Genomic DNA, 27,087 nt, shown 5'->3' with positions numbered 1-27,087 from the left:
AGCATGAGGAGGCGCGTCAGGCAGAGTGCGCCTGCGCGGGTGGGCGGGGCGGGGCAGGGTGTAAGGCGAGTCCCACGCGTTAAAGGCGCGGCGCCGGCGACTAGCGGGTCAGCTCGTGGTGCGCAGGCGCGGGCTTTCCTCTCGGTACCACCGCTCGGTTCTGGGCTGTGTAGCTGTGCAGCGGCGGCGGTGGTGGCACATCTCGGACACCATGAGCGGCTTCAGCAGCGAGGAGCGCGCCGCGCCCTTCACCCTCGAGTACCGCGTCTTCCTCAGTGAGTGGCGGGGGCCCGCGGCCCGGTCGCCCATTCATTCCAGATGGGCGGGCGCGTCCCCTTACCCTCGGGCGGGCGGGCGGCAGGACCAGCGAGGGCCAACATCCCAGTGCCCACCGCGGGCGCTCCCTCCACACATTCGAACTTGGGCCACGTGGGAAAGGAAACCACTGAGTCACCCTTAGAAGGTGCCCGGAGGTGATACAGACCGCCTAAGAGGATTGTCCTCAGGATCGCGGGCTGGAGGACAGAGATTTCCTCAAGACCTTAATTCGGTGCCGGACCCGATCGAGTCCTCCCCACTGTTCTAGAGATGGGAAACTGGGGCCCAGGTCTTCCCGGCTCTAGCCTCGTGTGTAGTGAGGCTTCTCTGAAGCACTGATGGCCGGGGGAGTGCTTCTAGGAAACTGAAAGCTTTGCCTCCCTAGACAGATAGGTCATGTCCAGCTAAGGACCTGAAGGGAGAACAGCCAGGTTCTTGACCCGAGTCCGGACGTATTAGTTACACCCCTACCCAACCCCCTCCCTGCACTCAGAAAGGTGGAGTCGATCGGCCTTCCTCGTTGTGTGTCACCTTTTCCTTGTAGGTAGGTACTTGCAAGCTACCTGGTTTTCTTTAGGAAGCCATTAGCTTGTACGTATACATACATTAATGGTGCTAACAGGCTTTCGCTGCTGTTAGTTAGCAAAGGCCCTTCCTAACCTCTTTATGTTTATTCAGAAGGGCTGGGCAAGAATCTCGAAGGAAAGGGCGATAGACATTCCCGAAAGAATGAACAGTGAGTGCCTAGCAAATCGAAGTCTGGTTTGGAGCAAAAAGGACAGTGATCTCCTAAACATACATCTAATGAAGATTAAACCACCAGGGAAGATCCAGGAAGGGTGGGCCTCTTTTTGATTAATTACGGAATCAAAAGAGTAAGGGCAGAATGTAGGAACTTTGTCATGGAAATAGTGTTGGCTTCAGAATTTATCGGCGTCCTTTAGAGTGACCCTTTGGGTCATTGGGAATTGTCTTCAAGCTATATGTGCAGAACAGACACACTGCTTTTAATGTATTGGTGGTAAGTATTTGATGGTTATGAGTAGAGAGCAAAGCTACACCTTGACTTTGGACTGAGCTGAAGTTTATCAAACAGGCTGTCTGGAACTTAAGAAATACCAATAATGGGCCGGCCAGTGGAGGTGCACGCCTGTAATCCCAGCACTCTGGGAGGCAGAGGCAGGCGGATTTCTTGAGATCGAGGCCAGCCTGGTCTACAGAGTGAGTTCCAGGACAGCTAGGGCTATACAGAGAAACCCTGCCTCAAAAAAACCAAAATCCAAACAATCAAAAAAAAAAAAAAGGAAAAGAAATACCAGTCATTTAGTACCACTATGTCATTTAACTAGTTCTAGTTCTTTGAGCTTTTTAAAAATGATAAATTTCTGAGTATTTTCACATTCTTTTGGTAGTAGGTGGGACCACAGTGTTTTTCTGTGTAGCTCAGCTGGTTTCAAACTTGAGATCCTCCTGCTCCAACCTCCCAAGTACTAGGATATAGATAGGTTCAGGCACCACACCTGATGGCATCCATTCTTAATAGAAATAATTTTTTTTCTTAATAATGTTTTATTTCCCAGTCTCTTTAAGACAGATAAAAATCCAGTTTGAGCAGAGGACAGCTATGTATTCAGCCCTACACAAAATAAACTTAAAATCCTAGCATTCTGGAGGCAGGTGAGGGCAGATCTGTGAGTTCGAGGCCAGCCTGATCAACAGAGTAAGTTCCAGAACAGCCAGGGCTACACAGAGAAACCCTTTATTAAAAAGCCTGCACCACCATACCTGGCTTATTTTTTTTGAGGCAGAGTCTTATGTATGTAGACAAAGGTGGCCTCAGACTCACTATATAGCCAAAGAATGACATTGAATTCTTGATCCTCCTGCCTCCACCTCTCAAGCTCAGATAACAGGCCTGTGCCACAAAATTGGGCTAAAATTACTTTTCAGCTATGATAGTTCTAGAGTATAGAAGATATCATTGTGACTTAAGCAAAGTCAAAGTATTGAAGTGTAGGTCTGAAGTGAATTCCTAAGATAATGAGTTGGTTGGTCTCTTCAGATAGTTCACCAAAGTTCTGTATGCAGTTAACTGAAATAGGATCAGTTTAAAATAATTTGATCAAAAAAAAAAAAAAACAATTTGATCATCTTTTATGCAGCAAGCCCGGCAAGACAGGAGGTGGGAGGAATCCAGCTACCTTGCACTCACAGTAGGAAGTAGCGCCCCGTGTGAAGCAGAAAGCGCACATAGGGTGAAAACCTGGTTCTGGAGAGGGTCCAGAATGCAGACTCCTCCCTAGCTGTTTACATCTCTCTTGTTGCCCTGGCTGGGGTAGAGCCCCCTCCTGTGTAGACCAAGCTGGCTTCAAAGTCACAGCACACTTTCTGCCTTGGCCTCATGGGTACTGGTTTTTGTTTTGGTTGGTTTGGTTTTTAGTATTTTTGAGACGGTCAGGTAGCATCTCCTGGGTTGGCTCCAGCCTGGCTCTGCACAGACCCTGAACTCCCAGTGTTCCCAGTTGCTGGGTTTGTAGGCATGCAGTTAAGCAGGCCGGGTTGGAAGAGTGCTTTCCTAGGTTTTGGTGTTTTCCCCACCAGTAGGAGGAGGATCAAACCTAGGGCTTTGCACATGCCAGGAGAATTGTTTTAGCACTGACTTATGTCATCAGTCCTTTTGTGTGTGTGTGTGTGTGTGTGTGTGTGTGTATTTGTTTTTTTCCGAGACAGGGTTTCTCTGTATAGCCCTGGCTGTCCTAGAACTCACTCTATAGACCAGGCTGGCCTCAAACTCAGAAATCCGCCTGCCTCTGCCTCCCAGAGTGCTGGGATTAGAGGCGTGCGCCACCACTGCCCTGCTAGTCCTTGTTTTTTGATTTGTTCTTGTTTTGTGGTATAGGAATAAAATCTTCCTGTTAAGAAGTATCTATTTTTGTAGTTTGGAAAAGTAACCAGTCACAACAGCTTTTCTTATTTGTTTTACAGAAAACGAGAAAGGGCAGTATATTTCTCCATTTCATGATGTTCCAATTTATGCAGACAAGGTAAGAATCCCTTTCATTTGAAAATGCCCCCCCCTCCTGGAAATACACTCTGCTCTTGAACTCAGAGATCAGCCTGCCTCTGCTTTTAGAGTGCTAGAATTAAAGTTGCGCCACCATGCTCTGCAAACACGATCCCTTTAATTGGATCCCTAAATGTATATAGTGAATTCTCTTCATCTCCATAAACTTGAAATGCCTCCCTGCTTTGAGCAGCCAAGGAGCCGTCACTGAGTCAGAACATTGGATTGAAGAGGCAGCTATAAATTAGGGGAGGAATAGGGGCAGAAGATTTGAAGCTGCCTTTTTGTGCGGGTGTGAGTGTGTCGCATTGGTATGTGTGTTTGGAACTGAAGCCTCCTGACTTCATTAATAGTTTAAAAATAAACCATGTAGCACAGGATTTTGATTGTGAGATGTTTATTAAACATTAAAAGAAAACTCAGTAAGTACAAGAAAACTCAGTATTTTTAGTAGGTTAGTGAGTTTGCAAACAGCGTTAAGAAAGGTCAGTACACAGCCCTGAAAAGAAACGTCTGTTCTTGTACGTCCCAATGAACTGTAGAAATGTAGCCGTACCGATTGGTGTGGGTTACCACAAATTAGTAAGAATCCTTTCTTAGGAAAAAAAAGTCTACAGCTTTATATAAATATGTGGTTGCTGGGAATTGAACTCAGGACCTCTGGAAGAGCAGTCAGTGCTCTTAACTGAGCCATCTCTCCAGCTCCTTCTTTTAGGAATTTTAAGTCACATTGAAGACAAAGATCTTGAGTTAGAAAGGTCGCAGATGCTGTCAAACCTGATTTTCTTTAGTTGTTTATTGGGCAGTGGTGTGTGCGCAGATCAGAAGACAGCGTGTGGGAGCTAGTTCTACTGTGTGGGGAATCGGGAACCTGGGTTGGCAGGAACCTGGTGCCCTGCCTGCTGGGTCTTCTTGGGCGCACGTTGACCTGTAGCCTGGTGTTGATAACTAGTCCATGTGGATTCCATGGCACACTCAGAAGAATATTGTCAGGTGTATGCATGCATACACATACTTCATGTATACACAGTAACTTTTTTTAAGTTAAAAATGAGAAAAATGGATAAATACGTTGAGTTGTATTCCTACCAGAAAGTGTGCTATCGTTTTCCTGAACTCCAGCAAGAAATCCGGCTTGCTAGAGAATCTGGGTAGCTTCAGAGGATCCTCCTGATCCAGGTCCACTTTGGAGGCAGTGAAGCAAACAGCCAGTTATGTTCTGCAGTTGCGGGAAGAACCTCTAATTGGACATGCCTGCTGTGGGAGCCTCACAGATGTATTTATGTGGGTTCTCTGGGTTGTTGCTTATGATGTCTTTTTTTTTTTTTTAATTTATTTTATTTATATGAGTACACTGTAGCTGTCTTCAGACACACCAGAAGAGTGCATCAGATTCCATTACAGATGGTTGTGAACCACCATGTGTTTGCTGGGAATTGACCTCAGGACCTCTGGAAGAGCAGTTAATTCTCTTAACCGCTGAGCCATCTCTCCAGCCCCTACTTAGGATGTCTTGATAGTTACATATGATATGCTGAGTCCTTCCCCATTGAACTGGCTTATTGGATTGGCTTGAATTATCTCATATGGTTTAATAGGATGCACATTATCCTTCAGTGTGCTTCACAGTAATACCTCAGGATATTCTGAGTTATGAAGACCTAGGAACCAGGGAGTCTGGGTTTCCTGCTGGTATGTCCATGGGTGTCATGTCCGTTGCACATTGGTGTGCTGGGGAGGGAAGTGTCTCGCACACAGCTGGGTTTCCATGTTCACAAGTGGTTGGACAGCCAAAGGTTACCACAGCTGTCTCAAGACACTCCAGATGAGGGAATGGCGATGACACGTGGCTGTCCTACAAAATTTCTCAGGGTTCTCTGAGACGGGGAAGTCTTATGGACCTGTTTGTTTTATATGTGATATGATTGTGTGTGTTGGTTTGCTTTTCAAGATAGAATTTCTCTGTGGAGCACTGGCTGGTTTAGAATTCTATCTGTACAACACCAGGCTGGCCTCGAACTCATAGAAATCCACCTCCTCTGCTTCCCTAGTGCTGGGATTAAAAGTGTGCACCACCATCATCTGGTGTATTTCATAAGATTATTTTTCATAAGAGTACAGACTCTTGCAACAACTGGATTTCTCCAGTGTTCAGACCTTAAGAGCCAGTTTCTGGTTACTATCCGAGAAACTGGGAAGAGTTCTTTCGTTTTTAAGGAAGTTATTTCATTGGACTACAAATAAGGTCTTAGATGACAGGTCTTATTTTGGATTACAACAAAAAAAAAGGAACTTGACCTATGACAGAGGAGTGTAATTTATTTTTTAGCTTAAAAAGTGTAGTGTGTGTTTATGTGCGTGCGTGTGCCCAAATGCCATCATATGCAGGTAGTGATCTGAGGACAACTTTGTGATCTTCTCTTTGTTTGGGATCCAGGGATCCAACTCAGATTGTCCACTTGTCCAGCGAGTGCCCTTAGCCAATGAGCCTCTCCCTGACCCCAAATTCCAATGTACGTGTACTTGTGTATGTTCTTGCATGTGGTTGTAGGTTTGTAATTAACAAGAGGATACTTTTAAGGATTCAGTGACTCGGTTCCTCCACAGAAAAATGTCCGAGGACCTAGAGATTTTACTCCAGAGCCTTTCGGTCCAGACAATATTGAGTTTGCTTTTTGCATTAGCTAATCAAGCCAGCTGGATCAGGAAATCCTCGTGAATCAGGTGTCCTGCTTGGATTCTGTCCAGGTGTATTGGGTAGTAAAGGGCAAGGCAGGGGCTTACCCTTGTTGTTAATTGCAGAAATGTGTTTTGTGTCGACTCTGGGCACACATATAAAAGCAGTTGTCCGTGAGAACGCCTTCCAAGTCAGTACGCAGAACTCAGCCCAGAATAAGCAATTGCAACAAGGGGAAGATAAAGATCAACCTGCTTCTGGTTTTGGTTTTGGTTTTGAATTTTATTTCCTCTTGTTACTGAGCTCTGAACCTGGGCTGCCGGGCACAGCCCCAGCCCTCTTTATTTCTGAGACAGGATCTTACTGAGTTGCGTGAGCTCACTCTGCACCTGTAACCATCTTTCTGCCGCAGCCTCCTGAGTAGCAGGGATTAGAGACAATTTGGTAAGGCCCATTCTCTGCAGTGAAAGTTGACCTCAGACTACTGATACTCTCCCCACCCCTCCCCCACCCCTGTCTGTGAGATTCAATTTACTCCCACCAGGATTATAGGCACACGGCACACCCAGATCTTAAAACACTCACCTACCGTAACTCAATACTATGATTTACAAGCTTGGTGTTTCCCTGGACCATACCTTCAGTGCTTGTGTGAAATCCTAGCACTGACTGTGTTTTCCAGCCTCCTGGTGCGGTACGGGTAAATCTGGAGCTGTATCTTCTCTTCTGTTGGAAAAAAAAGCCAAACTTTTAATCAGATAGACTAATGCTTAAACACTTAGGCGTTACAGATCATAGGCAGGTTTGACAGCTGGAAACCCCAGATCTTGCTGGATGGGTGAGGAAGAGACAATAGCAGGTCTGGTGAGAGGATCTCCCCAGATTTCAATCAGGCTGTAGCTGTTCTGAAGAGGAGACAGGAGCCTGTTAGTTACACGGCAGATCGAGTCACTTCTCATGGGTCCATGTCTATTTCCGACTGCAGGAGCGGGCTTGACTGGCTTCAGTGAAAGCTTTAATCTCAGGACAAAAGCTCTCCATTCCAGCATCCCCAGACTGAACACCCGGTGCAGCCTATGGGATTATCAGTCAGAGGATCGTGAACTCTGAAACATTTAAGGCCCTGGCCATTGTTCCAATTCTTTAAATGAGTGTGTATATGTAGAGAACGTCCACACCATGGTGTGGTGTGGACGCTCCGCTTGGGTAAGGGGACACTCAGCTTATATTGCTGGGCCTTTGGTGTATGTTTGTTTGTTTTTGTTTGTTTGTTTTATATGTGTTGTTATTTTAAACTCTGATTCCCAGCACTATTTGTTGAGCACCAACCAGTCCCCCCCTTGGAATATATCACATTTTCTTTGGTTGAATTAACTAAATTTTTTTTTTTAAGATGACAAATCTAGTTAGTGCTCTGAAAGACTAGCGGCAGGCGAGGCAGCCACCGGAGTTGCCTGCTGTGAGTTACAGCTACAGATGTGGAGGTGGCACAACAGTGTCAGCTTGGACCATTTTATTTTTCTCAGACATACTCTCAGGTATGGACAGAAAGAAGAATTCAGAATTTTTTTTTTTAAATTAAAAAAATGTGTACAAATGTTTGCGTAGTTCTGCACACTGTATGTGTGCCTGGTGCCTCCCTGGAGGCCAGGAGATCCGCTGGGACTGGAGTTACAGATGTTTGTGAGCTGTGTGGGTGCTGGGACTCTAACCCCGGCTCTTGGGAGGAGTGGCCAGAGCTCTCACGGAGGAGCGTCTCTGCAGTCTTCCTGCTTACTTCTAACTTCTTAGAGCATGTCCTTCTATGACATAACCTCAGAGACTGAAGGGGAAGGTTAAAATCCGTGTCACCCAGTGAGCAGCGTTGAAGCCAGGTACTTTTTTGAGATGGGTCCCAGGTTGTTGTACTGGGTAAACCTTCGAGCAACTTAACTGCTTTCCAGCTTTTAAAAACTCATTGAACTTTTGAGTGTAGTTTTTTTTTTTTTTTTTTTATTATTCTATACATATGAACACACTGTAGCTGTCTTCAGACACCCCAGAAGAGGGCCTCAGATCCCATTACAGATGGTTGTGAGCCACCATGTGGTTGCTGGAAATTGAACTCATGACCTCTGGAAGAGCAGTCAGTGCTCTTAACCTCTGAGCCATCTCTCCAGTCTGGTAGTTTTTTTGTTTCTTGTTTCGTTTTGTTTTTGAGGATTTTTCCTTCCTTCTGAGTTTTTCTTTTCTGCGTTTACAGGTTTGCAGGTACACAGTATTAGAGTCTGTGTGTCTTTGCCGGTCAATTTCTAAGGTGTTGCGTGTTCCCAGCCTCTGGCTAGTGGTTCAGCTCTAGCTGATCTTCCTGCTTCTCCCTGCAGCCTGTGAACTCCCATCGCCTGTTACAGGCTCACGCCGCTCTACCTGCTGTCATCTGTGGGTTTTGCTTTTTATGTTTTGAGTTAGAGTCTCAAGTAGCCTAGACTAATTTCGAACTTAATATGTCTAAGAGGCTGGTCTTCTGAGCCTCCTGTGTCCACCTCCTCAGGGCTGAGACCACAGGTATTTGCAGTGTCCGGGCATTAAATGTCATTTCTTGGAGGGAAAGGAAAAAGAAATGAAAAATTACCTACCAAATTCCTTGATTTCCACCCCCCCCATTTAATCTTTCATATTGCAACAGCGCCACCTTGTGGATCTCTGGGCTGTTGCTGTTGGAAATTAAAACCCTTGATTTTATTTTTATTTGCTTCTTTCTTTTTTGAAAGTCTTTTTGTCTGTGTGCTTCAAGAAAGCTTCAAACTCATGATTCTCCTTTTCCTGCCTCCCTTGTGCTGATGTTCTAAAGATAAGGTTTTTATGAAAGAGCAATTGCAGATCCGTTTGTGCCCTTCTCAAGGCCGTGGACGGACTCTTCCTGTAAAGACTTATTTTATTGTAAAAAAAAAAAAAAAATCACAGTTTGGAAACCTGATGTTCAGTTTCAGTCCAAGATAGATTTGTCAAATCTGTCTTGACATGTGCATTTTAAAACTGCTGGTTTCTAAGGACTTTTGCCTGTGGATGCAAGAGGGTTAAGATGTGATTACACTAGAATCCCCACCAGTCAGACTGTCAGAGAGTAGTTCTACCATTAATGTCAAGCTCTGGTTCTTTTTGGAAAGACTTTGGAAAACTTTGGAGACCCACACTGGTGATCTGGCTGATTACTGTTGGTGTTGAAACTGAAGCGGTGCTCGGCTGGCTCGGTGTGTCTTATAGCGCGCTTAAAAGAGGAAAGTTCAGAGAATTCCATACCGTGAATAACCATGTACCATCAGCCTTGATTCTACCGTAGTACGGCTGTTTGCTGTCCTCATCCGTGTCGTCCTTTCCCCACCCCCCTCTCCCCGTCCCTCCCATTTGTTGAGAAATTTCCTTAGCTTCAATGTCGGGTAGTTTAACCTGAGAGGAAGCGAGGCCCTGCGCTGCGGCCGGATGAGCTCTGCCTGTCTCACCTTCTCTGTCGTTCCAGGATGTGTTCCACATGGTGGTTGAGGTTCCGCGCTGGTCAAATGCAAAAATGGAGGTAAGAGAGCGCATCAGACTCGGCATATCGGTTATCTCAATAAGATTGACTTTAGTGAATTTGTCTGTATGGTCTGGGAGTGTGCCGCAGCTGTCGCGGTGCCTGCAGAGCTCTGTAGTATGCGGGACCTGTAGTAAGTGCGAGTTACAAGGAGTTGTGAACTGCCCTGCGTGGCTGCTGGCACTGAGCTGGGTTCCTCTGCACGAACAGCAAGCTCTCTTCCTGCGGAGCCCTCTATCCAGCCCCAAGAGCGGGAATTAGTTATTTTATCCAGTCAACTGATCTGTTTAAAGATGAGAAGTCTCCAGGCTCTGGTTCCTGTGTCTGGCCTCATTGTTTCCGGGTGTGCCTCCCCTGTCAGCAGCCAGGCTTTTCTCTGCTGCAAGTAACCTTACCCGGGTGCTGGTATCACACCCAGCCTAGGGTGCTCCCCCACGGTGCTCCCCCACGGTGCTCCTCCAGGCTTCTGCTGGTCTGGACCACTGCTTCCAACGGCCCCAAAGCGCCATGTCAGGCTTTGCTTCTCGTTTTTTTTTTTTTTCTCTTTTTGTCTTATTGAGGTAGATGTTGCTGTGGAGCCCAGGCTGCCATTGAATTTCCCCCACCACCCCGCTTTTCTCATTCTCCCAGGCTGGGGCCTCAGGCTTGTGTGGCTCCTGAGCGGCTCAGATGGCCTGTGCTGAGTTTTGTTTGTGGCAAAGTGACAGGGCTGCCTTTCCTCCTCAAGCCTCACGTGCGTCACCTGGATTTGTTTTGTGTTTTGAGACAGGGTCTCCTGTGTAGTCCCGCTGTGTTAGATAGAAGTCACCCCGTAGACCAGACTGGCCGCTACCTTCCAGCATCTGCCTGCCGCTACCTCCTGGTGGCTGGGATTATAGGCGCTCCCCACCGTGCCTAGCTTCCTTAGATTAATCTTTTTTCTTGTTTTAAACAGTGACCACACTTGCATACACTAGACTCTCAGATGATTGAATAATTTTAAATAGAAAGGAAAACTGAAGATCGATAATATAATTATTTTGCACTTTTCCTAAAACTTTTTTTTTTAATTACACATGTTTATTTAATAACTTATAAAAGTTTATCTTGCACATGTGTGTGGCTGTTTGTGGAGGCCAGAGGCCAGCTTGCAGGCCACCTGGGGAGCAGGCCCAGGCAGTGCTGCTCTGTCTGCTGCCATCTTGCCAGCAGGGCGTCTTTCCTCTGCAGTGCTGGTATCTATCTAGTCCTGCTCCGCATAACGTCTTGTTTCCTGGGATTAGTGAAAATTCTTTTCTTTTTCTCTTCTTGAGGCTTGTTGTGCATAGCAGCTGTCGGGGGAGCCTTTAGTTGAGTTCCCAACGTGTTAGGGATGAAACGAATCCTGAAGGTGGAAGGGGGTGACATACCTCCGCAGTTTGTTTTCTGGGATCCTTACCCCAGTCATGTTGCGCAACCATCTGCCTTTCCGTTTCAGATTGCCACAAAGGACCCTTTAAACCCGATCAAGCAGGACGTGAAGAAAGGAAAGCTCCGATATGTGGCGAACCTGTTCCCCTACAAAGGGTACATCTGGAACTATGGCGCCATCCCTCAGGTACCTGTCCGCGCGCACACTCGCCCGCTGAAGACGCACTTGTTTTTTAGCTTAATAAAAACAAACTCACTTTTGATCAAATGTTTAAATGCAGAATATGCTGGCTATCATAGAGCAGAAAAGCACTGGGCAGGATAATTTAATTTTAATGATTTATTTCCAAGGCTAACTAGAAGGACTATATCTATGTTTAAACTTAGTTTTTCTAAAATGCCACTTTTTCTATGGACGCATTGTAGACCATCGGCTGTACAGTCTTCATAGATTTAATAGCAAGGCTCGTGAGAAGAGGGAGCCTGGGTGCTTAAAGCCTTGGTTTCTAGCCAAGCTTCGGGGCACACTCCTGTTATCCCAGCCTGCAGGAGGAGTAACATAATTTGGAAGAAACTCTGGTCTACGTAGCCAGTTCTAGGATGACCACAGCCACACAGTGGGAGCTTATCTCTAAAGAACAGCCAGGGCCAGAGAGCTGACTGGGCAGGGGAGGTGCCTGCTGGACCCTTGGCACCCTGAGTTCCAAGGTCCCATGGTCACTCCTACAGGTTGTCCTCTGACCTTAACAACACAAGCCTCGATTTCTACCCAGATATCACATACACCTGCAAGCTCAGCATTCCAGAGGCCGAAGTGAGACAGAGCTGGAGGTTTAGCTTTAGCAAGGCTCTTGTCACCAAAGAAGCCCACGCCAAACGGTAGTGCAGACACACCAGTCTCCCTCTGTCCTCTGAGACCTGACTCACACTCAACCTGGTTGGAAGAAAAGATGCCCTTAATATTTTTCTGCTGTTTACGAGAAGGTTTGGTTCTTCTGGAGGTCAGAAGCTTCGTGGCAGGAAAAGGATGGGCTCCTTTCTTCTTAAACAGCTGAAACCTTGTTTTCCTGTTTATTGCAAGCCAGCAGTAGGGTGTTTATTAATTTTTGGATGGCGAGTCATTAGACTTCAGACAGTGGGGTGCCGGGGTTTAATCCCAGCACTCACAGACAGAGGAAGGCAGATCTCTGAATTCAAAGACTGCCTGGGGCGGCACAGAAAAACCCTATCTCAAAAAAAAAACAGGAAAAAAAAAGGCTTGTATCTGCTTTTAGTAAAGGACATACATTTGATCCTGTGACACTTAACGCATATCCAGTTTAGTTTTTCCTGTGGATAATGGTTTGTTCCCTATTCATCATTAGGTGATATTAAGTGGAGTCATTGAATGCCGCAAGTTATTAAAATGTAGGGCAGACTCATCTAGTTTGTTGGGTAATCACAGAGTCATTACCACACTTTATTCCACACTTGAGTTGATTTGGTCTTTGGCTTTGATGTGTGGGCCCTGTGGGGAGACAGTGCTGAGCTCTTCCTCTCGGGCCTGACTCCTGCCTTCCTGGTGTTGGAAGCAGTCTTGCTTTATCCGCGTTCACTTTGATCTTTTCCCTCCTGCTGAATAGGGAAGTAAATCCAAGTCCTAAGTGTGTTCTGATGAGGAATTATAGAACCTAACAACAGCTACAATTTAGACTCAGCAACCAGCAGCACACGCCGGCCGTTCTGTGAGATGCTCTGCTGAGCCTCTGGCCTGCAATTTAGCAAAGAAAGGAAGTAATTTAAGCTTTTCAGCCTTGGCTCCCAGCCAGCAATGATGTGTTCACCATCAGAGGTTATCCTTTCCATCCTGGGCTCTCTGGGTTGTAGAAATCTGTGATGAAGAGACTCCAGCTGATAGGAAATAGATACAGTAAGTATCCAGAGCAGCTAATCAACATGTTTTTCTTTTTCTAGTGCTAGAGCTCAGATTCAGGGCCCTACACTTGCTAGGCAAGTGCCTTCCTGCTAAATTACACGCCCCGTACCCATGCTCTTACTGTTTGAGACACCAGGGTCTCTGTGTGTGGCCTAGTAAGACCTCTGTAGCCTGAAACTTGAGATCCTGCCTTAGTTTCCACGTGCTGGGATTGCAGCATGCACCATCATATGACTTATGTGTTCTAAGTAGGGTCATTTTCTTGTTTTGGTTTTGGGTTTTTGAGTCAAGACCTCACTATGTAGCCTTGGAAAGCCTGGAACTCATAGGGATCTGCCTGCGTCTGTCTCCTGGGATCAAAGGCATATATTGACACACCCAGTTTCATTCTCTGTTTCGAAGCTTACATTTATAATAGAAGCTCCAACATTTAATTAAATTTCTTCTGTATAGTTCAATGTTCTTAAATGGAAATTATAAAGTTGTTTGTTTGTTTGTTTTCCTTGACAAGGTTTCTCTATGTAGCCTGGCTATCGCGCAACTTGTTCTGTAGACCAGGTTGGCCTTGAAGTCAGAGATCCATCTGCCTCTGCCTGAGCCGTGCAGGGTTCAAAGGCGCGCACCGCCACATCCAGCTTGTGGAAGCGTTAGAAGCAGCTGCTTTGTGGTTCTTCAGCAGGCCTCATCGGGGTGGCACTTGGTCAGCAGCGTGTCTCAGTGCTGCACTCTAACCCTCGCTGTGTTTCAGACATGGGAGGACCCAGGACACAGTGACAAACACACTGGCTGCTGTGGTGACAACGACCCGATTGACGTTTGTGAAATTGGAAGCAAGGTAATGAAGTTGAAATTTTTCTATGACATTAAAATTAATGACTCATATCAGTTTCTATTTTTAAAATTAATGTGAATGAACAGTGAGCACTGGTGAATAGAATAGTTAGGCCTCCTGAAGGATTTGGGGCGATCTGTGAACAACTCGGCCAGGTTCTCCTGATGTGAGAGGTGGGTTGTTGTGCTAAAATTCAAGATCTGAAGCTCAGCAAAATAATAAACAACCCAAACCAATATTGTTAGATTCTTTTCTGAAAAAAATATATTTATTTTTATTTATGTGAGTACACTGTAGCTGTCTTCAGACAGAGACATACCAGAAGAGGGCATCAGATCCCATTACAGATGATTGTGAGCCACCATGTGGTTCAATGTGGGAATTAAACTTAGAACCTCTGCAAGAGCAGTCAGGCGCTTAACCACTGAGCCATCTCTCTAGCTGTGTTGTTAGATTCTTAAGTCAGAATTTCTGTCTGTTTTGTTGTGGTTCTGGGGATTAACATCAGAGTCTCTGTAAAGACGTATGACTAGCTTAGTTCAGTAGCTTCTACGAACATAAAGCATAGTGCAGTGGTGTCTAGAACAAATTATAGAGGCCTTCTTCGGCACAGTCAAAGACGGCGTAGGAGAGGTTAAATACCCTGAACTGTGCTGCTGTTTTCTTATTGCTCGTAGGAGGTGCGGGCCTGAGCTAGACAGAGGCCTCGCAGTTAAGAACACTGCTGCTCTTTTTTTTTAAAGATTTATTTATTTATTATTATGTGTGAGTAAACTGTGACGCACGAGAAGAGGGCGTCAGATCTCATTACAGATAGTTGTGAGCCACCATGTGGTTGCTGGGATTTGAACTCAGGACCTTTGGAAGAGCAGTCAGTGCTATTATCCACTGAACCATCTCTGTAGCTCCCATACTGGCTGCTCTTACAGAGGACCTGAGTTCAGTTCCCATAACCCACTTGGCAGTTTACAGCTCTCTGTAACTTCAGTTCTTGTGGACCTGACTCCCTCTTCTGGCTTCTGCAGGCACAAGGCACACATTCTACATGTGCATACATGCAGGCAAAACATAAAAATTAAATATTTATTTTTTTTTAAGAATGCAGAGCAGAGGGTAGTAGCACAAGCTTTTAATTCCAGCACTTGAGAGACAGAGGCATCAGATCTCTATGAGTTCAAAGCCAGCCTGGCCTAGAAAGTGAGCCCAGGACAGCCAGGCCTACACAGTGAAACCCTGTCTCACAAAAATCAAAAGGGGTGGTGGTAGTGGTGGGGGTGGGAACTAACTCCCCAGTTGTTAGTGACCTCCACGTGTATGCAGTGTGCAGTTACATGTGTACACCTCCTTACCACTATTACTCTATGTGTGTGTGTGTGTGTGTGTGTCTGTCTGTGTGTGTGTCTGTGTGTGTGTGTGTCTGTGTGTCTGTGTGTCTGTGTGTTTGTGTCTGAGACAGGGTATCACTGCATAGTCCCTGCTGTCTGGCCTTGAACTCACAGACATCCACATACCTCTGCTTCCTGAGTGTACCATGCCATCATGCTTGGTAAGTACGTACACACACACACACACACACACACACACACACACACACCTTTCTTACTTGTCACCATCCCCAAGATAGAAAGCCCAGCTTTTGTTGTGTAATACCGATTGTGCTGACTCTGGCTGTTCCTCAGGTGTGTGCCCGGGGTGAGGTAATCAGGGTGAAGGTCCTGGGCATTCTGGCCATGATCGACGAGGGTGAGACCGACTGGAAGGTCATTGCCATTAATGTGGACGATCCAGACGCAGCCAATTATAATGGTAAGGTCACCGGAAGCCTGGAAACGGCATCTTCTGACCCTGTTGTTTAAACAGGGTCTTTCTCTGTAGCCCTTGTTGTCCTAGAACTCCTCGTGTAGACCAGGCTGGCCTTGAATTTATAGAACTCTGATTGTCTCTACCCCCAGTTACCTGGGTAAAGGTAGCCCCGGTTATAAAGCTTTCAAAACACCATGAATGCCAGTTGTGGTGGCCATTCCTTTATCCCAGCACTGGGGAGGCCAAGGCAGGCCGGTCTCTGAGTTCCAGGACACTCAGGGCTACGCAGGGAAACACTGTTCCAAAAACCAGCCAACCAACCAAACGAAAACAGCAGTGAATACTGAGGGTCCGTGAAAGAGGCACACAGACAGCCTGTAATCCCGAGCAGGTAGATGCCCAGGAGGCCACATGACGAACACACAAAGCCGAGGAAGAGAAGAACTCTCGCGTGCAGACAGACTGCCAAGAAATTTAATGTGACTACTAGACTCAAGGGTGCAGCCTAAGTCCCTCTTTTGTTGTAGGTTTTCATTGCTTTGTAGCCTGGGCTAGCCTTGAACTCCACATCCAACTCCTTCAGCATCCTTGAATGCTAGAGTTACAGCCACACGCCACCATGCCCACCTCACTCCTTGGTACTTGTCTTTGCTTGCGTGGAGCAGGAATTTTGTGACTTAGGATGCCTATAGTATCAAGTAGTCCATTTGAATTCAAAATGTAACTCACTCATTGGCTCAGTGAGGAGTGCTTGCCTAGCTTGTGGAAGACCCTAGGTTTGATCCCAGTGCTGCAAAGGAAGCCAATCAATTAATTACTATTGTTATTTTTGAGGCATGATTTCTCTGTGCAGCCCTGGCTGTCCTGGAACTCTGCAGTCCAGGCTGGCTTTGACCTCAACAGAGATCCACCTGCCTCTGCCTCCCGTGTGCTGGGATTCAAGATGTGTGCCACCATTCCTGGCCTGTTTGTTTTGCTTTTTGAGACAGGGTTTCTGTGTGTAACCCTGACTGTACTTAGAATGTATTATCCAGAAGTGGATGTCCATAGGGTCTACTTTTCTTGTTTTCTTTGTGTGTGTAATCGGAGTGGGAGCCTTTGACATACAGCTGCAACTTGCCTTTTTTAGTATCTCGTGCCTTTCTTACAGAGATGACACTAGCTGCCAAACCGGTTTGATTACACAGCCCCACTCATTTCCTGGATGTAGTAGCAGTGGGTCAGGCTTGCTCACTCCCTTCAGTACTTAATGTCAGAGCTACCCAAAGATGCAGGACGATTTGTTTTTTCAGTTTTTAAGTGTTCTTTTTTTTTCAACTCTAATATTATCTTGGGCATCTTTATAATTTTCCCCGTATATCTCAATGTAAACTTGATATTTTTGTCGAATGCCTAAATACTTATTCATCATGTGATATGTCGGGTTTTCTTTCCTTAGATATTTCTGATGTCGAACGGCTGAAACCCGGCTACTTAGAAGCTACTGTTGATTGGTTTAGAAGGTACAAGGTTCCTGATGGAAAACCAGAAAATGAGTTTGCATTCAATGCAGAATTTAAAGGCAAGGTAATGTATCTTTTAAAATTGTAGCTTTAGAGCATTTGTATTGAGACTTAGCATTTTACTATGCTTTTCCCATGTGAAGATTCATGAAAGAAGGGGCCAGGGATACACGTCCGTGCTATGTACAAGTGCTTGTATAGGGTAAGACCCTGGGCTCTGTCCCTAGTACCCCTCTCCCCCAAAACTACCCATGAAAGAAAGTTCTAAAGATGCAAGATAGTCTTGGATTTTTATTTATATAAAACAAATATATCTTCCCTTTTAAACAAAATTTCCTTTGGTTAAATTACTTCCTGATTGCTGGGCAGTAGTGGTGCATGCCTTTAATCCCAGCACTTGGGAGGCAGAGGCAGGCGGATTTCTAAGTTCGAGGCCAGCCTGGTCTACAGAGTGAGTTCTACACCAGGGCTACACAGAGAAACCCTGTCTCAAAAAATCAAAAAAAAAAAAAATCCTGAAGTTTGGGATTATAGAAAACCGAAAAGAAACCTCCATGTATACTGTCCTAACACCTGTCTTCAAATTACAGGAGTTTGCAGTTGACATTATTAAAAACACCCACGATTATTGGAAAGCGTTAGTGACTAAGAAAACAGATGGGAAAGGAATCAGTTGGTAAGTGTTAACTCTCTTTCTCTGTCCCTTTAACACACAGCAGCCCAGCTTACAGGATACCTCTTACGGACCGTAACGTTACCAGTGGGAAGGAGAAAACATTGGTTTCCAGAACCCTTGCTTGCCTCTTACTCGGAGATCTAAATAAGACAAGGACGCACACAGATTGGCAAAAATAGCAAAGTCTGTTTCGAGTGGAGCTGTAGTCCAGATTAGAAGGGGATTCCACTGTCTTGGTAGATTAGGGCATATCTTCTCCCATTGGGCATGTTCCTTCCCACAATCCTGTGGGAAGTAATTATACATAGTCGTAAGATGCTGAGTGGGAAATTCTCCCTAAAAGGTTATTAGAGGACACAGTTTTGCCTCCCCTTATCCCCAACACCCCAACCCCCTCACCAAAACCAGTTCAAGGCAAATTGCTTTTCTGTTCTTAATACAGGATACACTGGAAATCTACTTGATTCCGGACTGTTTCTCTTTAATGCTTGTTGGGGCAGAGAAAGTTAGACAATAATTAGGTGTCATTTTCACAGAGGGGACACAGTGCTCAAACATAAGGTAGCTAGGTTGCCAATACGTTATTAGCAGGACTGGGTGCATACAAACCGCCTAGACTCTCAAGGATAGGTATTCCCATACCTACCTGCCTCTGCACACTCTTAGATTTATGTAGGAGAGAATCTAAAAAAGAGTTAGTGCTCGTGGGATGACTCAGTGGGATGACGTGGTCCTGCGCAAGCCTGATGCTCAGTGTCCAGCCCTGAGAACGCCAGCTTTTCTCTGACCTGCGTGTGTATGTCCAGATGTGCAGACTGCGCATGCACACACACAGACACAGATACACACACAAAAATATATATAAACAAGCTGGGTTTGGTAGTACATACCTTTATTCCACACAGTAGAGAGGCAGAGGCAGGCAGGTTTATGTGAATTTAAGGGAGTTGGTCTATATAGCAAGTTCCAGGCCAACCAAGGCTACACACATCGTAAAATCCTTTCTCAACAAATAAAATAAAAATTGATTATGCTGGTAGTTTCTATTCAAGTTTATTCATGAGCATCTTAAAAGTGCCCATACGCTCCTCTAAGGGGCTGGAGAGGGATCGGGGTCTACAGCACTTGGTGCTCTTGGCACTCTTCAAGTTTGGTTCCCAGGACTCTCTGGTGGCTTCTAACTGTCTAACTCCAGTTTCCTAGGATCCTGCACTTCCAGCAACTGCCCTCACATGCATTCACCCACATGCAGAGACACATAGCTATACATAATCAGAAAATGAAAAGAAATATGTTTATAAACTCCTCTGTAAACAGATACAAACTACATTCGTCTGGGTGGTAGAGAGGTCAAAGCTTGAGCTTCTAGCCTCGGTGCAGCAGTTAAAGGTGTGTGCACATTGGATGAGTGATGTGTGAGCCGGGCTGGGGTGGAGGCTGGCGGCTTCTCTGCAGACTGCCCGGAGGACCACCAGCACTACTTCATGCAAACTTTTTGAAAACAAGAGTTCCAGAGAAACAAAGGCTGTCTCAGGAGAACAGCGGAGCCCGTGTGTCTGAAGGGTGAGAGGCTAGTGTCGTCTCGGCCATGGTTCTTAGAGTCGGTGGGTACAGCAGATACCAACCTCAGTGGCTGAGGCTTCATTTCCCAGACAGCACGGTTGGCTGCATCCCAGTCAGGTTTTGTCCATCTCCCTGTGCTCCAGTAATATGATGAGCCCTGGGAACTCTTTGGGATCAGTGTTTATTAATTGTACTAACTGCCTAGTATAACGCAGTCTTCTACACCAGGATCTCATGTGCACTGAACTTATTCCCATTCAGAATACTAGTTACATGTTAATTGAGCAATTAATACTTGCCATACATGAAAAGATACTGGCTGTGAGCCTACCCAGAGTCACTCCAGATAGCAAAAAAAGCAAAATGTGGGCTTCAAGATCGCTCATCAGGTAAAGGCTCCTGCTGCCCATAAATTGTTCTCTAACCTCTCTATACACCGTGGGATGTGTGTGCAGATACACACACACACACACACACACACACACACACACACGATGTTTTTTAAAAGTCTTTAAAGCCTTAATAAATCATAATGTCGTTGCTCTGAAGAGAAACCATGACCAAGAAACACTTATTATAAAAGGAAATGTTTAACGGGGCTTGCTCATAGGTTCAGAGGTCCATTATCATCAATGGCAGTGCACGTGGTATTGTAGCAAGAGCTGAGAGCTACATCCAGATCCACAGGCCAAGCGAGAACTGGGCCCAAGTCTCAAATCACAACCCCAGTGACACACTTCCTTCAACAAGGCCACACCCACCCAGTTAGCCACACCTCCTAACATGTCTCAAATGCTGCCACTCCCTGATGACTAAGCATTCAAATCTAAGAGAGCCGAGAAAGAAAAAGAAAGAAAGAGAGAGAGAGAGAGAGAGAGAGAGAGAGAGAGAAAGAGAAAGAAAGAAAGAAAGAAAGAAAGAAAGAAAGAAAGAAAGAAAGAGAAAAAGATCAACTCAAGTGTAGGAAAGCTAGGAAGAAGTTTAGTTGCTAGAAAATGGTCTTAGTCATAAATCTAAAATTCAGCTCTGAGGCTGAGCAGCTCCATGGGGGGGAGGGGGTGCAGCGCTCTCCTGGAATGCACACGGCCCTGGATCCCAGCCCCAGTGTTGCATAACTCAGGTGTGGTAGCTAGAGCCTGTAATCCCAGCTGCAGTCAGAGAATATCTGAAGGGCAAGGGCAGTCTTAGTTTATAACCAATTTGATGCCAACTTGGGCTATAAGAGGCCCCTGTTTCAAAATAAAATAACAATTTTAAGGGCTGAAGAGATGGCTCAACAGCTAAGAAAGAGCACTGACTGCTTTTCCAGAGGGCCTGAGTTCAATTCCCAGCACCCACATGGTGACTCCTGTAATGAAATCCAATGCCCTCTTCTGGTGTGTCTGAAAAGACAGCTACAGTGTACTCATATACATAAAACAAATCTTAGAAAAAACAACACAATTTTAAGAGGGCTGACTATTTTCCTAATGCATGCAAGATCCCTGCTGCACACAAATGAATAAATTTAAAAATTACAATTGTTTTTTCCTTCCCTTTTTCCTTTTCTTTTTGAGACAGGTTCTCTGTGTAGCTTTACCCTGGAAGAAGCTGGGTAGAGCAGCCTGGCCTCAGACTGAGCTCTCTTGCCCCTGCCCCGAGTGCTGGGAAATAAGCATTTGCCTGTTTACAGTGTGTCACATTCCACATCTATGTCACATTCCACATCTGTCTAGTAACCCGTCAGCATCCAGGAAATCACCTCACAAACCGCAGGAACACTGAAAATTGATTTGAGTCAGGCAGGACTGGTTGGCCAGGGCCGCAGTCCAGATTTGGGAACTGAACCATGACTCCCAGTTAAAAACCTACAGGTTTTTTTTTTTTTTTTTTAAAGTATAGTATAGAGTTTATTTAGGGCATGGGGAGGGGAGTTAAGGGAGTAGTAGAGACAGAGAAAGGCCGAGAGAAGGAGAGAGTAGAGAAGTAGAGGCCGCCATGACCACCTGGAGAGAGGTGGGGAAGGGAAGAGCCCCAGAGGGCAAGAGAGAAGGATAAGAGAATACGAGCCCTACAAGATTTTTAAGCCCCAAATCCACAAACATCTATGCCAAATTATTTCACCAATTAGGACTTAGGGCGGAGATCCTACTCCCATTGGTTGAGGTATTTAGCTGCAGCAGGGAACTTGCCTTGCCTAACATTCATGTCCTAACTTGTCAATCAGTTACCCACATACATGTCTCTTTCTGCCCAGTTGGACGTCAGTCCCCAGGTCGGCTTGGGAACTTAATCTTTATTGGACCACCACTCAAAATGTTAGTCTCGTTCTAGAGAGCTTCTTAATATTGGTGCAGGTGTCTCTCTTATGCTGGGGTCCATCCCAGGGGCAGCTTAGACCATAACAGCTTATCATACACAGGTGCAGGAAGTGCCGCTGGGCGCTTGATTCAGGTCTAAGCTTATTTTGGGTAATTATAAAAAACAGCTCTACTGACTTCTATTGTGACTGGTTTCTAAAAGCACAGAGCATAACAATATGTAATCAATCTTAGCATTAGAAGGTTTCCTAGTAACAGCAGAAACATGCGAGAAAATGTCTTTATAATGGCAGGCTAGCCAGGTAGCAGTTACCCAGGCCTTAGCAGTAATCATTTTGATTGCTTCTAACCATTTGTTGGTTTTAATGGAGAATGTCTTTGTAGGGTCCTACCTTCTGTCAGGGTCTCTGAATTCTTTGAAGTTTTTAGCTATATTCTCCTGAAGTATTTTTCCTTCCATGAGTATTTATTTTTCATGTTTTACTAATACTGAAGGGAGCAGGTTTTTTTTTTTTTAGCTTCATTTTTTTTTCCCCAGAATTAGGAAAAATGGTACAGATTTTGTGTTTGTCTGATATTTTAGTGAATACTACATAAGATTTGATGTCAGATTCTTTTTGTTGTTTTTTTGAGACAGGGTTTCTCTGTGTAGCCCTGGCTGTCCTGGAACTCACTCTGTAGACCAGGCTGGTCTCGAACTCAGAAATCCACCTGCCTCTGCCTCCCAAGTGCTGGGATTACAAGCGTGCGCCACCACGCCCGGCTCGATGTCAGATTCTTAATTCTAAACTGAGAGATGTGAAATAAATCAACAAAAGGATCTGTACCTGCCAAAATAAATAATCAGAATGTTTAGGATGGGTGAGAATGCTTTCAGTGAAACCAAATTTACATGCTATCTGGTCTCAGCCTGGTGGCATGCCCCTTCAATCCCCATATTTTCTGTGAGTTCTGGGCTACATGGTGAGACCTTGCCATCCAAAACCAAAAAAACACCACCACCGCCCACCCACCCACCCTCACCACCCACCATCTGGTCTACCATTATCAACTTAGGTTTTTTGTTTGTTTGTTTGCTTACTTTTGTTTTCGCTTAAGACACCATTTCCCTGTGTATCCTGGCTGTCCTGGGACTCACTCTGTAGACCATGCTTTCCTCTAATTCTAAGATCTGACTGATCCCCACCCGTACCCCAAGCACTGGGATTAAAGGTGTACACCACCATATCCAGCTCAACTTTTTTAAAATTATGAGAAGGCTTTATTGTTCTTTTGTGTTCTAACTATGTTCATTTCATTCAATAGCATGAACACCACAGTGTCGGAGAGCCCCTTCAAGTGTGATCCTGATGCTGCCAAAGCCATTGTGGATGCTGTACGTAATGCTTGCTTTGAAAGGACAGGGTTGCTGAGCTATTGCTATCGATAGGGTGCTCCAAGGGAAGAAATACTTGTTGCAAAAGCATTTGAGTGCCTTTCATGTGCACATTACTGTGAGACATCTGACGGTCAGAACTCTGGACACAGACAGACACTTGAGGGGAAACTGAAGACTGGTTGGTACTGGTCAACCCAAAGTTGACCGACAACAGAGTGGATAACTTGTAAAACCCAGAGTGTTGGTTGCACAGTGTACTTCCCAGAGTGATGGAGTGCAGTGTACTTAATAGTCCGGGAGCCCATCACTCGTCAAACCATCTCCTACGAGACACCACATAGGAAACTAGTTGACTTGTGTGGAGCTCAGACAGGGGACTAAGCACGCTCAGGAGTCCCTGATGCTGACGGATAGTACAGCGCTCTCCACCAGAAGGACACCGTCACCCCGAGCAGTCCTCGCCTCCTTGCTTTGCTCTTAGAGGAATTTTTTTTTTAATGTAATGTATGAGTGCTCTGCTGTGTATACAACCCTGAGCCAGAAGAAGGCATCAGATCCCCTTACAGAAGGTTGTGAGCCACCATGTGGTTGTTGAGAATTAAACTCAGGACCTCTGGAAGAGGTTAACAGATAGAAGGCAAAATACCCATACATATAAAATGAAGTAATTCTTTTTTTTAAATTGAAATGTATTGCAAACATTGTATATATTGCCCTCTTAGCAAATCACACCCTGCATTGTTCCTGTAAGTTATTTTTAGAGCCAAGTGCTCCTAACTGCTGAGCCGTTTCTCTAGTTTTCTGAATAGTTGTAGCTGGCTTTGAAATGACAGCTCTGCACACCCACCTCTGTACCATGTGCTGGCATTGGTGGTGTGCATGTGGGCCACACTTGGCTCCTGTGCTGTTTTTAGTGATTTCATTTGGACATATAAAAGACTGAATTAGGTCATGTAAAAATTATTTGTAGCTGGGCAGTGGTGGCACACGCCTGTAATCCCAGCACTTGGGAGGCAGAGGCAGGCGGATTTCTGAGTTCAAGGCCAGCCTGGTCTATAGAGTGAGTTCCAGGACAGCCAGGGCTACACAGAGAAACCCTATCTCGAGAAAAAAAAAAACAAAAACAATAAAAATAAAAATAAAAATTACTTTCATTTATGAGGCTAGGAGGATGTTCCAGTGGTTAAGACCACTTGCTGCTTCTTCAGAGGACCCACGTTCTGTTCCCGGGCACCCACATAAAGCCTTACAACTACCTACCTGCAGCTCTGGCCGCGGGGGACCCGGCCTGGGCCCTTGCATGTGCATGGTGTACAGATATACATGTAGCAGAACACAGACATAAAGTAAAACTACATCTTCTTTTTAATAAAAAACATTTTCATTGATGCCATCAAAACCGGCAAACAGAAGAAAATGGCCTCTGAGTCCCCAGGTCCTCAGCAGCGAGGACGACTAAGGAAAAGGACTGGATGAGCCAGGGCGTTTAGGTTCATCTTTGTTTCCACGAGTCCTGACAGTGAGATGAACAAGAAAGGATTGCTAAGAGTTCTGTGCTAGCCTGGGCTACACCACAAAACCCTGTTTCCAAAAAGAAGGGTTGGGGATGGGTAGGGAAAATGGAAGCATGATACGTGCTTGCTGGGTTTCACTTATTTCAAAAACATCCTTTCATGTGTGTCACTAAGAGGCGCGTATACAGGGACGGGATACATGGCTAATTGGTTAAGAGGACTTCCCTCCAAAGGACCGGGGTTCAGTTCCCAGCACTCTTGTGGTGGTTTAAAACCGTCCATAGCTCTGCTTCCAGGGGATCTGACTTCAGCTCCATAGCTACCAGGAATGTACGTATTGCACATGCACATGCAGAAAAATACCCATACACGTAAAATTAAGGGAGTATTTTTTTTTTTAATTATTGAATTGAACAAATCGTATGTATTGACCTCTTAGCAGATCACACCATGCCTGCATTGTTCCTGTAAGTTATTTTTAGAGCCAAACAGGGACAGCCTCCTGTTCTCATTGTTTCCTAATTCTGTCAATGTGCATTTAGCTTTCCCTCTTCTGGAAGGACTCCATTTTAATATTTTAATGTTTCATTTTAGTTGCCACCACCATGTGAATCTGCCTGCTCACTACCAACAGATGGTAAGACCTGAATACACAGCAGTCATATTAGATGTGTCTGTATACAAAATATATGTGTATATATATATTTTTACTTGACAAATAGTTATTTATAGTTACAGGTATAAGTTGTTTTGATGTGCATTTATAATTTGGAAAGATTAAATCAAGCTAGGAAATCTATCACCTCACATACGTATTTGTGGGCAAACATTTAAACATTTAAAATCTACAGTTGTAGCCACTGTGAAATCTGTGACAGGACCAGGAGGGTAGACTGACGGAGAGCGTGCATAACATGCTGGGCCTGTGTCCACTCCCAGCGCCAGGAAGAGGAAGTTCATAGTCAGTGCATTATCACCACTGCAGTCACAATTCCGTTAAATAAATCATCAGCGGCGTGCCGGCTGGTCAGCACCTTCCCTTTACCCTCCAGCTGCCCTGGCAGTCTCCACAGTCCTGCACATAGTAGGTCCACTCACGCTGTCTGCCTTCTGCGCCTAACTTTAGTTCCCTTGGCCGGCTGGGCTAGCTATGCTAAGGTTCCACAGTGCATATGCGAGGGACAGACACTGCATCCCACCTTTTTTCCTGCTTTTCTTTTTTTTAGGGCACATGCTATCACCATGGCCCTTCAGGTTCCATGGACACTGTGGGAGGGACCCCGCGTGGGCTGTGTTCTACATTCTCATCCAAACACTGCCTGCTTCATTCAGAAAAACGGCCCTAACATGACCTCTCTTTAGATCTTAGGACTTTCTGTGACAGGTGTGGTAATGCAGAGGCTGGAGGATCGCAGGCTGAAGGCCAGTCTGTCTGGGTTAGATAGCAAGACCCTGTCTGAAAAAAAAGCAAAAGAAAAAGGAATCTCTTAATTTCTTCTGGTGAGAAAAGGGCTCTGCCACTTAAAAATACTCAAGCTGGCATCGGAGTGCACGCCTCTAATCCCTGGTGTCCAAAGTCTGGGGATAACCTGAGCTCCATAATGAGTTTCAAGTCAGCTGAGACTGTGAGACCTCATCTCAATACAGGACGGGCAAGGACAGCGAGAAGGCCGTAGGGTAACGGTGTGCTGAGTACCAGCCCGCAGCTGTAACTTTGCACATGTGGACATCTCGAGGAGAAGCAGTGCTCAGCAGTCTGGTATTCTGTGGGCAAGCATTCTCCTCCTGAGTTAGAGCACCAGCTTTCTCTGTGTTAGATGGTGATAATTTGGGATTTTAACAGATTCTAATTTGTTTTTCTTTTCTTTCTGGATACAGTGGATAAATGGTTCCATCACCAGAAAAACTGATGAGATTCCTCTGGAACAGGAGCTGATGCGGCTGCATCCAGTTCACCTGGAAGCAGAGATGCAGAAGTGTAGTAGCTTTTCCAAGCCCGAGTTCCTGTAGCTCGCCTAATGAAGTAGATTCTGCTCTGACTGGTCCCGCATGTTCAGAAGGTTAGCCATCTAGACAGCTCACATCTCAGCTGAGACAGCTTCACTAAACGCTAGCTCTCAAAGCCGTGGGGACATGGAAGTCATTTGTGCATGGATGTGCAAGGTGGACACCCTATTGGATGTATATGTTTACTGTGTTAGGAATAAAATTATTTTACTGAAACTTGGCTAAGGATAATTTTTTATTCTGGAGCCAACATTCCCACACTGGCGTCGGTACTTTAAGGGTTTGTTTCATACCAATAGTCTTAGAATTCAGTTATATACTATTAGATCAAACTGCACAGTGGCACACACCTTTAATCCCTGTACTCCAGAGGCAGAAGTAGGTAGAACTCAGTAGGTAGAGTTCATGGCCATCCTGGTCTACATTGCAAGCTCCAGGCCCATTTGAGCAACATTTTGAGTACCCATTTCAAAAACCAAGCTGTTTTTAGGAATCTGAGAATGGAATCTGTTACTCATACCGAAGGCCTGTTCATGTCTAGTTCCCAGCATCCCATTCGACAGTGAAAACTTTTAAATTACTATTATGTTAGTAGACAG

At 45.3% G+C, this 27,087-nt stretch overlaps 1 protein-coding gene across 1 annotated transcript; it reads left to right on the top strand.

The window, feature by feature from the left end:
* Positions 1 to 65: 65 nt before the first annotated feature.
* Positions 66 to 26,704, top strand: Ppa1 (inorganic pyrophosphatase 1). The gene is made up of 11 exons (XM_052163871.1): positions 66 to 275; positions 3,304 to 3,362; positions 9,556 to 9,609; positions 11,066 to 11,185; positions 13,662 to 13,748; positions 15,425 to 15,551; positions 16,987 to 17,114; positions 17,641 to 17,726; positions 22,895 to 22,964; positions 25,076 to 25,118; positions 26,360 to 26,704. Exons 1-11 carry the CDS (start codon positions 212 to 214, stop codon positions 26,389 to 26,391), a joined length of 870 nt encoding a protein of 289 aa, XP_052019831.1. The 5' UTR covers positions 66 to 211; the 3' UTR covers positions 26,392 to 26,704.
* The last annotated feature ends 383 nt before the right edge of the window (positions 26,705 to 27,087 follow it).

This window comes from Apodemus sylvaticus, chromosome 19 (genome assembly GCF_947179515.1).
Source record: "Apodemus sylvaticus chromosome 19, mApoSyl1.1, whole genome shotgun sequence".
NCBI lineage: Eukaryota > Metazoa > Chordata > Mammalia > Rodentia > Muridae > Apodemus > Apodemus sylvaticus.
Note: the sequence above shows the minus strand (reverse complement) of the source record. Positions and strands in the feature narration are given on the sequence as shown.